Source organism: Pongo pygmaeus, chromosome 2 (genome assembly GCF_028885625.2).
Source record: "Pongo pygmaeus isolate AG05252 chromosome 2, NHGRI_mPonPyg2-v2.0_pri, whole genome shotgun sequence".
Taxonomy (NCBI): domain Eukaryota; kingdom Metazoa; phylum Chordata; class Mammalia; order Primates; family Hominidae; genus Pongo; species Pongo pygmaeus.
Window position 1 is genome coordinate 144,692,786 of NC_085930.1, and position 12,603 is coordinate 144,705,388.

At 39.2% G+C, this 12,603-nt stretch overlaps 1 protein-coding gene across 5 annotated transcripts in view; it reads left to right on the top strand.

Annotated features, from left to right (window-relative positions):
- PPP2R3A (protein phosphatase 2 regulatory subunit B''alpha) overlaps nt 1-12,603 on the top strand; it is a 181,546-nt gene that overhangs the window by 59,843 nt on the left and 109,100 nt on the right. For all 5 annotated transcript variants that reach the window (XM_054480612.2, XM_054480616.2, XM_054480613.2 and 2 more), the window contains one exon: nt 1,317-1,583. In XM_054480612.2, the coding sequence (XP_054336587.1) occupies nt 1,317-1,583 (267 nt within the window). The remainder of the gene's footprint in view (nt 1-1,316; nt 1,584-12,603) is intronic.

Below are 12,603 nucleotides of genomic sequence, written 5' to 3' on the forward strand. Positions count from 1 at the left end.
TTAACCATTTTCATATATTTATGTGAATAAATCTTATCTCTTCATAAAACTCACATTTTTAAGGGTAGCTAAAATTTTTATCCTGATTTTTAAAATTATGTTATAAACCTATATGTTAAGAAATATGATAGATATATTTCTTACAAATATATCATTGTTCAAACTTTAGAGATGGCATGGAATTAGGGTAATTTAAGGAAGAACATTTGAATAATACTTTGTGTTCATAATACCTATTAAAATATATTTAGCTAGTCAACAGTTGTGTTCATCTTTCATACTTTATGTAGCATCTAATACAGTACCATGCTCATGAGCCTTGATAGTTTGGCCATTAATTAAGAGTAGAAATTAGAACTATGAAAATCCTCATGGAATCTTTTTTGCTTTTTCTGGTAAGAATCTCAGAACTAAATTTAGTCTTTATTGGTAAGGTAAATTTCTACCCGAATAATGGTGTACCTCCCCTCCCTTTTTCCTAAATCATGGGCAATCTTAATTTCCTCATTGCCTCCCCGCCACTCTTTACTGACCTTTCTAGTGTCTCTTTATAGTATGCCACATCAAATCATTTTTTAAAAGAAGAAGAATATAAACTCTAAATGAGTTATTAAACTGTAAAGGGAGTTTGGTTGTGATGAAATTAATGACCATGGTTTTTGCCTGTTGGAGCAAACCACAAATAAGATAAATGTGTATCTTGCAGAAAATGGCATGGCCCTAGTGGCAAATAAATCAGCCAGGTAGGGGACATTTCAGAACTAAAATGCTTTAATTTTCTTATCAAAGATTTTCTCAGCATCAAGGGCTGGCAGTAATTCTACCTCAGCAAAGTCAAACTAGAGAAGGTAAAAGGAGCCCCTTCCCCAAATACTTTTTGGATATATATATTTAAAAGGAACTTGTTTTTGCCTGTTGAAAGAGAGGTAAAAGTCACAGAAAGACCAAGAACTGTCTTCAAAAAGAATGTATTAATCCAGTTCCAACGGAGTGAGAACACACCTCGAGATTTTTAATATATCAACTAACATTGCTCTTTGAGTCTTTTGAAATGTCTGCCAAATAGTTGATGGAGAAACCTATGTATTTTTTTAAACGTAAATCTATGTAAACTTGAGTACTGGCAGATAATTAATAAATTAATTAATTTAGTGCAGATAAGCATTCCCTAGAAACATGCTTACCACCTTTAAGAGTACAGTGAGCCCTTAATCTCTCCTGTCTCTGATTGTGGTTTCTTATATTGCTGGTGCGGATTTTCAGTAAATGAATACTGTTTAAATTTTTTGTGTCTCATAATCTTATTTTTCTTTTAGATTCAAAATAAACCAGAAAAGAAACCTGGAACACCACTCCCACCTCCAGCCATCTCTCCAAGTAGTCCCCGACCTCTCTCCCCTGTTCCCCATGTGAATAATGTTGTGAATGCGCCATTGTCCATAAACATTCCACGGTTCTACTTTCCTGAAGGACTCCCAGATACCTGTAGTAATCATGAACAAACTGTAAGCAGAATTGAAACTGCTTTCATGGATATTGAAGATCAGAAAGCAGACATTTATGAAATGGGGAAAATTGCAAAGGTAATGTAACTACTAAATGATTTATAATCTCCCCTTTTCTAGAAACCCTGATCCCCTCCCCTTCTCCAGAAACCCGGATCCCCCCCCCCTTTCACTGCCTCTTTGCTCTGTTTTTAAGCATGCATGGAGTTGTTTTTTTTTTTTTCCATAGTGATCTTCCATTTCAACTTCCTATTTAATATAAGAATCCCTTCCAAGACATCAACTCATAAATTCATTCTCTGTTTGAATGCTTTCAGAGACTAGAAGCTCTACCTTGCCAGGCAGCCTAGTCTATTGTTAAATACTTGTTTGTTAGAAAATTTTTCCTTGTGCTGAATAGGAATCTGATTTTTAGTCTCACCCATTGATCATGACTGCCCTAATGCCAGGACAAGGAATCATTAGACCATCTCAGTACAGTCATTTTACCCAGAAATAAATGGATTTGACAATAGGAAGCAAGTCTTTGGAAATTTCAAATATATCCACTGCTTCTGAGTTAAAATCTTATCCCCCTAATGTCAGGACTACTCTGACTTGATTCTGTGCCTTCAGCCTCCTCCCAGAAAGGTTAATACTTAGCATAACCACCAGATTGTATTTGATTATGCCATTTCCCAATTTAGCAATATTCAGGAATTCCCACCCTCTATAGCAGTGCTTTGTTTTGTTTGGGCTTTATTTTTATTATGCATAAATATTGAAGAGTCAGGTCACACTTCAGGCTTTAGCAGTAGTTTAGGCTGTGCTTCAAGAGGCAGAGGGGTTTAGAAGGCTAAGGGCTGCATGGAGGCAAGTAGGAGACCAAGTGGGAATACCTAAGAGCCCGTGCACACTTCCACTGAGAAGGGTTCCCCTGCTTTCAGGAGTAATGTTAAAAAGTTGGAAAACTACCATTCTTCAGGATAAACCTCAAACTTCTCTTCCTGGCATTCCATGGCTTCCACAGCCTGGCCCCAGAGTTTCTTTCCAAACTTGCCTAAAACTTTCCTGTATAAGCGTGACCCTCTTGCCCTCTCATAGGCACACCTCTGCATTTGGGCTCTCAGAGTTCTCCCTCCAGAGTGGGCTTCCCCTCCTGCCAACCTCCTCAGCATCCACTTTGTTGAAGACCTAGCTTCCATTGTGTATTATTGGAGAAGTCCCTGAACCCTCACTTGTCATGCCCTGCCCTACCTCTGACCTCACAGAGCATTTGTCATTGCTGTTAAATGATATGTAACTAGAGTGAATGAAAAGGAATTCTTTCTTCTCTTTCTTCATTCCCCCTTCTTAAAAATTGCTTGTTGATACCCTAGATGCTTCTAATGAAAAACAAACTCATTCCAGAAATAAGAGCTTACCTGTTTCCATTCCATTTTACTTATGAGGGAACTGCAGTTCTACAAGTACTTACCTGAAGTCACAGAGCTAGTTCATGCCGGGAGACAAGTTGTCTAACTTCTAGCATGGTGCTGTTTCTACATACGTCATCTCCCTGGACATGTAACAGTAACTAACTTCCAGTTAATAGCCACCCAAATATATTACAAGTTCTTTAAGGGCATTCAGGGTTTTCTTACCCAATTCTTTTAGAGGTGGCTATTGCATTAGATGACAGAACCCTGATGATAAAATTTCTGAATGGGCTGGAACTATGGCTGTAAATCCAAAAGATAAAATTTAACAAGGCTGAATGAAATCTGCATTTGGAGGTGATATGGTAACTACATAAATGCCAACGGTATTTTTATTTTTTTTTTTTTTTGAGACAGAGTTTTGCTCTTGTTGCCCAGGCTGGAGTGCAATGGCGCTATCTCGGCACACCACAGTCTCTGCCTCCCAAGTTCAAGCGATTCTCCTGCCTCAGCCTCCCGAGTAGCTGGGATTATAGGCATGCACCACCACGCCCAGCTAATTTTTGTATTTTTAGTAGAGATGGGGTTTCTCCATGTTGGTCAGGCTGGTCTCAAACTCCCGACCTCAGGTTATCCACCCACCTCAGCCTCCCAAAGTGCTGAGATTACACCAACAGGGTATTTCTAACATGAGAGCAAGTTGTGTGAAAGAGACAGAAGGTTTCATGGATTGCCTCAGGTAAGCAGACAAAGAGAAACTTTCCAGATTAGGGCATAGTAGTTCCCTGGTACAGTGCTGAGGTCACCATGTCTGGAGAGCCCTTCTTCCTCTGAATATTCCCAACTGCTGACTGAGGAGCCCATTCTCCTGTGTCTTTGTACTGCTCTGCCTCCACATCCTTTATGATCTGGCCTCCCATTCCTGTGCCGTGGTAGCCCTGCCTTGCTCTGTGGCTCGGGGCCCTGCTAGCACTCCACAGATTCAGTGAGAGGAGAGCAGAAAGCCTAAAGGCTCCACAGTGCTCAAGGGAGGTGTCAAAAAGAATATAGTCAAGGCAGGGTAGAGGTCTCTGGAAGGTGGGGAGCCGGAGGAACGACTTTGCCATTTACGTGCAGTGAGAATCAGTCTGTATGTGGCATCAGAAAAAAGCAGCAGTGTTGAAACTGACAGATAACGTGGAGAAGTTTAAAAAGATAGAAAACTAATTTGTTTAGCCATAGTGACGTCATTTACGTAACAATTTGCTACTTATACCTAATAATCATGTGGTGCAATAGCCATTATACATATATATGTCTGATTAACTTGTCTGAATTATACTTAATTATAGCCCTAAATTCTATTCATGAGCACCAAGCCTTTTTGTTCATTGCTCTTAGATCTTAATTGTCAGCTCAGGTAGCAAAGTAAACTGCACATACCTTTAAAAAGTTAAAACCAACACTGCATTTTTATAAAATGAGGATGCGTGGCCAGGCACAGTAACTCATGCCTATAATCCCAGCACTTTGGGAGGTCGAGGCAGGAGAATCACTTGAGCCTGGGAGTTCAAGACCAACCTGGGCAACATAGTGAGACCCCATCTCTACAGATAATAATTTTTTAAAAATTGCCTGGGTGTAGTGACATGTGCCTGTGGTCCTAGCTACTCAGGAGGCTGAGGCAGGAAGATCACCTGAGCTTAGGAGGTTGAGGCTGCAGTGAGCCATGATCACACCACCACACTCCAGCCTGGGTGACAGAGTGAGACCCTGTCTCAATAAAAAGTTGGGGCGGGGGGATGTGTATATAATTACCTGGGAAGTTGAGGGGGATGTGTATATAATTACCTGAAAAGATATCATGAGTGTGTCAGTTTGTATTTTTTTTTTGCCTCTTTATTCTTAAAACCGTTTATTTAAAAGTTGATTTAATCATGTCTTCCAGTTAGCTAATTCTCTTTTTTTCTAATTTTATTTCCATGGTTTGTTGGGAAACAGGTGGTGTTTGGTTACATGAGTAAGTTGTTTAGTGGTGATTTGTGAGATTTTGGTGCACCCATCACCCAGGCAGTATACACTGCACCCTATTTGTAGTGTTTTATCCCTCACCCCTTCCCACCCTTTATCCCTTAGTCTCCAAAGTCCGTTGTGTCATTCTTATGCCTTTGCATCCTCATAGCTTAGCTCCCACTTATGAGTGAGAACATATGATGTTTGGTTTTCCATTCCTGAGTTACTTCACATGGAATAGTCTCCAATCTCATCCTGGTCACTGCGAATGCCATTAATTCATTCCTTTTTATGGCTGAGTAGTATTCCATCATATATGTATATATATACACACACACACACACACACACCAGTTTGTTTATCCATTTGTTGATTGATGGGCATTGGGTTGGTTTCACGTTTTTGCAATTGAGAATTGTGCTGCTATAAACATGCATGTACAAGTATCTTTTTTTACAGTGACTTCTTTTCCTCTGAGTAGATACCCAGTAGTGGGATTGCTGGATCAAATGGTAGTTCTACTTTTAGTTCTTCAAAGAATCTCCACACTGTTTTCCATAGTGGTTGTACTAGTTTACATTCCCACCAGCAGTGTAGAAATGTTCCCTGTTCACTGCGGCCATGCCAACATCTACTGTTTTGTTTTGTTTTGTTTTTCAGGGGTAAGGTGGTATCACATTGTGGTTTTGCAGGAGTTAAGGTTCTTCTTGGAGGGGTAAGGTGGTATCGCATTGTGGTTTTGATTTGCATTTCCCTGGTCATTAGTGACATTGAGCATTTTTTATATGTTTGTTGGCCATTTGTATATCTTCTTTTGAGAATTGTCTATTCATGTCATTAGCCCACTTTTTGATGGGATTATTTTTTTCTTGTTGATATGAGTTCATTGTAGATTCTGGATATTAGTCCTTTGCCAGATGTATAGATCTTGAAGACTTTTTCCCACTCTGTGGGTTGTCTGTTTACTCGCTGACTGTTCCTTTCACTGTGCAAAACCTCTTTACTTTAATTAAGTCCTAGCAATTTATCTTTGTTTTTGTTACATTTGCTTTTGGGTTCTTGGTCATGAAGTCTTTGCCTAAGCCAATGTCTAGAAGGGTTTTCCCATTGTTATCTTCTAGAATTTTTATATTTTCAGGTCTTAGATTTAAGTCCTTAGTCCATCTTGAGTTGATTTTTGTAAAAGGTGACAGACGAGGATCAGTTTCATTCTCCTACATGTGACTAGCCAATTATCCTATCACCATTTGTTGAAAAGAGTGTGCTTTCCCTACTTTATGTTTTTGTTTACCTTGTCAAAGATCAGTTGGCCGTAAGTATTTGGCTTTATCTCTGCGTTCTCTATTTTGTTCCACTGGTCTATGTGCCTATTTTTATAACAGTACCATGCTGTTTTGGTGACTATGGCCTTATAGTATAGTTTGAAATCAGGTAACGTGATGCCTCTAGATTTATTCTTTTTGCCTAGTCTTGCGTTGGCCATGTGGGCTCTTTTTTGGTTCCATATGAATTTTAGAATTGTTTTTTCTGATTCTGTGAAAAATGTTGATGGTATTTTTATAGGAATTGTGATGGGAATTGCATTGAGTCTGTAGATTGCTTTTGGCAGAATGGTCATTTTCACAATATTGATTCTACCCATCCATGAGCATGGGATGTGTTTCCATTTGTTTGTGTCATCTGTGATTTCTTTCAGCAGTGGTTTGTAGTTTTCCTTGTAGAGGTCTTTCACCTCCTTGGTTAGGTATATTGCTAAGTATGTTTTTTGTTTGTGTTTGTTTGTTTGTTTTTTGGAGCTGTTGTAAAAGGGGTCGAGTTCTTGATTTGATACTCAGCTGGCTCGCTGTTGGTGTATAGAAGAGCTACTGATTTGTGTACATTAATTTTGTCTTTGAAAACTTTGCTGAATTATTTTATCAGTTCCAGAAGTTTTCTGGAGGAGTTTTTAGGATCTTCTGGGTAAACGATCATATCATCGGCAAACAGCGAGAATGTGACTTCCTCTTTTTTTTTTTTTTTTTTTTTTTTCTGAGATGGAGTCTCGCTCTGTCGCCCAGGCTGGAGTGCAGTGGCTCAATCTCGGCTCACTGCAAACTGCAAGCTCTGCCTCCCGGGTTCACACCATTCTCCTGCCTCAGCCTCCCATGTAGCTGAGACTACAGGCGCCCGCCACCATGCCCAGCTAATTTTTTGTGTTTTTAGTAGAGACGGGGTTTCACTGTGTTAGCCAGGATGGTCTCGATCTCCTGACCTTGTGATCTGCCCGCCTCGGCCTCCCAAAGGGCTGGGATTATACGCGTGAGCCACCGCGCCCGGCCGACTTCCTCCTTATTGATTGGGTGCCCTGTATTTCTTGTTTGATTGCTCTGACTAGGACTTCCAGTACTATGTTGAAGAAGAGTAGTAAGAGTGGGCATCCTTGTCTTGTTCCAGTTCTCAGAGGGAATGCTTTCCACTTTTCCCCATTCAGCATTATGTTGGCTGTGGGCTTGTCATAGATGGCTTTTATTACATTGAGGTATGTCCCTTGTATGCCAATTTTGCTGAGAGTTTTAATCATAAAGGGATGCTGGATTTTGTCAAATGCTTTTTCTCCATTTATTGAGATGATCATGTGATTTTGGTTTTTAATTCTGTTTATGTGGTGTATCACATTTATTGACTTGCATATGTTAAACCATCCCTACATCCCTGATATGAAACCCACTTAATCATGGGGGATTATCTTTTTGATACGTTGTTAGATTCAGTTAGCTAGTATTTTGTTAAGGATTTTAGCATCTGTGTTCATCAGGGATATTGGTCTGTAGGTTTTTGTTTGTTTGTTTGTTTGGTTATGTCCTCCTTTCCTGGTTTTGGTATTAGGTTGATGCCGGCTTCATAGAATGAATTAGGGGGGATTCCCTGTTTCTCTGTCTTGTGGAATAGTGTCAATAGGATTGGTACCAATTCTTCTTTGAATGTCTGGTAGAATTCTGCTGTGAGTCTGTCTGTCCTTGACTTTTTTTTGTTGGTAATTTTTAAATTACCATTTCAATATCATTGCTTGTTACTCGTCTGTTCAGGGTATCTAATTCTTCCTGATTTAAGCTAGAAGGGTTGTATCTTCCCAGGAATTTATCCATCTCTTCTAGGTTTTCTAGTTTATGTGCGTAAAGGTGTTCATAGTAACCTTGAATGATCTTCTGTATTTCTGTGGTGTCAGTTGTAATATCTGCTGTTTTGTTTCTTATTGAGCTTATTTGGATTTTCTCTCTTCTTTTCTTGGTTAATCTTGCTAATGGTCGTCAATTTTATTTATCTTTTCAAAGAACTAGCTTTTTGTTTCATTTATTTTTTGTATTAATTTTTTCTTTTGTATTATTTTTTTCAGTCTCATTTAGTTCTGCTGTGATCCTGGTCATTTCCTTTCTCCTGCTGGGTTTGGGTTTGGTTTGTTCCATTCTTGTTTCTCTAGTTCCTTGAGGTGTGACCTTAGATTGTCTGTTTGTGCTCTTTCAGACTTTTTTTTTTTTTTTTTTTTTTTTTTTGAGACAGAATCTCTCTCTGTTGCCAGGCTGGAGTGCAGTGGTATGATCTTGGCTCACTGCAGCCACCACCTCCTGGGTTCAAGCGATTCTCCTGCCTCAGCCTCCTGAGTAGATGGTACTACAGGTGCACACCACCACACTGAGCTAATTTTTGTATTTTTTAGTAGAGACGGGGTTTCACCATGTTTGCCAGGATGGTCTCGACCTCTTGACCTCATGAACCACAGACCTCAGCCTCCCAAAGTGCTGGGATGTTGGGCGTGAGCCACTACGCCCAGCCCAGACTTTTTGATGTAGGCGTTTAGGGCTATGAACTTTTCTCTTAACATTGCTTTTGCTGTGTCCCAAAGGGTTTGATAGGTTGTGTCACTATTGTCGTTCAGTTTGAAGAATTTTTTAATTTCCATCTTGATTTCATTTTTGACCCAGTGATCATTCAGGAGCAGGTTATTTAATTTCCATGTATTTGCATGGTTTTGAGGCTTCCTTTTGGAGTTGATTTCAGGTTTTATTCCACTGTAGTCTGAGAGAGTGCTTGATATAATTTCAGTTTTCTTAAATGTATTGAGGCTCGTTTTGTGGCCTCTTCTATGGTCTGTCTTGGAGAAAGTTCCATGTGCTGTTGAATAGAATGCATATTCTGCAGTTGTTAGATGGAATGTTCTGTATATATCTATTAAATCCATTTGTTCCAGAGTATAGTTTAAATCCATTGTTTGTTTATTGACTTTCTGTCTTGATGAGCTGTTTAGTGCTGTCGGTGGAGTACTGAAGTCCCCCACTCTTGTTGTGTTAAACTGTCTATCTCATTTCTTAGGTCTATTAGTAATTGTTTTATAAATTTGGGAGCTCCAGTGTTAGTGCATATATGTTTAGGATTGTGGTATTTTCCTGTTGGAAAAGGCCTTTTATCATTATGTAATGTCCCTCTTTTTCTTTTCTAACTGTTTTTGCTTTAAAGTTTGTCTGGTAGAAGGACAGCCACTCCTCACTTTTGGTGTCCATTTGCCTGAAATGTCTTTTTCCACTCCTTTACCTTAAGTTTGTGCAAGTCCTTATGTGTTAGGTGAGTCTCTTGAAGGCAGCAGATAATTGGTTGGTGAATTCTTATCAATTCTTCAATTCTGTATCTTTAAGTGGAGTAAAATTTAGGCCATTTACATTCAATGTTAGTAGTGAGATATGAGGTACCATTCCATTCATCATGCTATTTGTTTCCTGTATATCTTGGTTTTTTGTTCTTGTTTTTTAAATTGCATTTTTGTTTTATAAGTCCTGTGGGATTTATGCTTTAAAGAGGTTCTGTTTTGAGTGTTTCCAGGATTTGTTTCAAGATTTAGAGCTCCTTTTATCAGTTCTTGTAGTGGTGGCTTGGTAGTGGCGAATTCTCTCAGCATTTGTTTTTCTGAAAAAGACTATCTTTTCTTCATATATGAAGCTTAGTTTCACTGGATACAAAATTTTGGCTGATAATTGTTTTGTTTGAGGAGGCTGAAGATAGGGCTGCAATTCCTTCTAGCTTGTAGGGCTCTGCTGAGAAATCTGCTGTTAATTTGATAGGTTTTCCTTTTTAGGTTACCTGGTACTTTTGTGTCACCACTCTTAAGATTCTTTCCTTTATGTTAACTTTAGATTACCTGATGACAGTGTGCCTAGGCAATGATCTTTGTGTGATGAATTTCCCAGATGTTCTTTGTGCTTCTTGTATTTGGATGTCTAGGTCTCTAGCAAGGCTGGGGAAGTTTTCCTCAATTATTCTCCCAAGTATGTTTTCCAAAGTTTTAGATTTCTCTTCTTCCTCAGGAGCACCAGTCAATCTTAGGTTTGGTCATTTAACATAATCCTTGACTCCTTGGAGGCTTTGTTCATATTTTCTTTTCTTTGTCTTTGTTGGATTGGGTTAATTTGAAGACCTTGTCTTTGAGCTCTGAATTTCTTTCTTCTGCTTGTTCAGTTCCATTGCTGAGACTTTACAGAGCATTTTGCATTTCTATAAGTGTGTCCATTGTTTCCTGAAGTTTTGATTGTTTTTTATTTATGCTATCTATTTCTTTGAATATTTTTCCCTTCACTTGTATCATTTTTTGGATTTCATTACATTGGGCTTCGCCTTTCTCTGGTGTCTCCCTGATTAGCTTAATAACTAACCTCCTGAATTCTTTTTCAGGCAAATCAGGGATTTCTTCTTGGTTTGGGGCCATTGCTGATGAGCTAGTGTGATTTTTTGGAGGTGTTAAAGAACATTGTTTTGTCATATAACCAGAGTTGGTTTTCTGGTTCCTTCTTATATGGCTCTGTCAGAGGGAAGGTCTAGGGCTGAAGGCTGTTAGTCAGATTCTTTTGTCCCATGGGATATTCCCTTGATTTAGTGCTCTCCCCTTTTTCCTATGGATGTGGCTTCTTGAGAGCCAAGCTGTAGTGATTGTTATCTCTCTTCTGGATCTAGCCACCCAGCAAGTCCAGGCTCTGGGCTGGTACTGGGGGTTGTCTGCACAGCATCTTGTGATGTGAACCCTCTGTGGGTCTCTCAGCCGTGGATACCAGCACAGTATTTGGGGTGCCTCTTGGGTCCCACAGGAAGAGTCCGCTTCCTTCAGGGGGTCTGTGAGTCTTCTCAGGTTTCCTGATTTATTCCTGCAGTTGTTCTGGAGCAAAAATTCTCACTGCAAGCCTCCACACACTGCTCTGTCTGTCCCAAGTTGGAGCTGCAGTCAAGTCCTGCCTCCCATCCACCATGATCCCCTCAGTCCTCAGAGACTTTTTATTACTCCTAATTCTATTTTAATTTAGCTTTTACTTGGCTATTGCAGTCTATTAGTACTCACTAAGTCATCCTGATTTTCGACAATTCTTTACTATGCATGCAAGTCTTTTTTGGTACCAGGCAGTGAGCTCTGCATCTCCGGCACTTACTGTTCGTATTCTTATAGGTTGGCATAGGAAAAGGAGAAGAGAGGCAACCTTTAAGGAGTAAGGAGGAGAGAGTTTGTTAAAGCAATAAATGAATGTTCTTATGGATTCTTGTAGTTTATAAAGTTATTTGGAAGACCAGCTTGAGTTTGCCGCTTACTCTTAGTGGCACTCAAGTGTAGCTATAAAGACTGGGATCTGTTTTTAAGTGCCTAGAAAACTCTGTGTTTATGAAATCTGCATCTGTTGGTGAAGTTTAGCTCATTCATCTTAGACCTCAAACAGCCCTGAAGAACTTAATGCTTACATCTGGTTAAATTCTCAGTGTGTAGTGTGTACGTTTTTCCACAGCTTTAAGTAATGATAGAGAAGAAATGAATAGAGAATGAATCTCAGAGAAATGAAAGCAACTTAGGAACAGAAACAGAGAAACAGTAAGAAATGCATTTTTCAGAGACTGGGCCAAAGGATTCATCATGGAGTTTTAACTTCTAGCAGAAAGTTGAGGAAAAAGAATAAGACTCTTTTCTGAACCATACAAAGCCCTGCAGCTGCTGTCTTCTGGTTGACATAGCACCATCTTTACCCGTCACACCTGTGGTCTGGAAGGTAGCCTCTCTGTACCTGAATTTCTTCATCTGCAAAATGGGATTAAAAAAATAACTACCCTCGTCTATGTGAGGATCACGTGACGGCCAAATGAAATTACAAGCCTGAGACATCTTTAAATGTTGAAAGAAGATTAAAATATTGGGTAATCATCCTCTCCTGTGTGTATCATTAGACAACCTTGCTTTGGATTATTTGTTTTGTTGGCCATTCTTAGATCAAATCGTAGGTGTTGATCAAGTTTTCTTTGCTCCAGAACTTTGATTACCATATATTGACTCGCCTTCTCCTCTAAAAATAAGTTTCCTAAATCTATTTTCTGTATCTCTGTGTATACCCACTTGCTATCCACTCTCTTCCTTTGTAAAAAAACAAAAACAAAAAGTCAATATTCACACTTCACACTTCAACAAGAAAAAGCTTGTTCTCTCTTCTGTTAATAAAAGTGCTATTCTCTTGCCTTCAGATTAATACCATTTACTGTTAAGGTTCTTATTGATCTGGCTTCTTTTACCTTAAATCTTTGATTTTTAAGCAGATGCAGGCTAGCATACTTTTTTTAATAGTCAGAGTGTAATGTCCATAGCCCTTACCATTCTGCCTTTCCCATTTTTTCCCTTTGTCATTTTTCCAAGGGCATAATACCGTCCTGCTGTATAA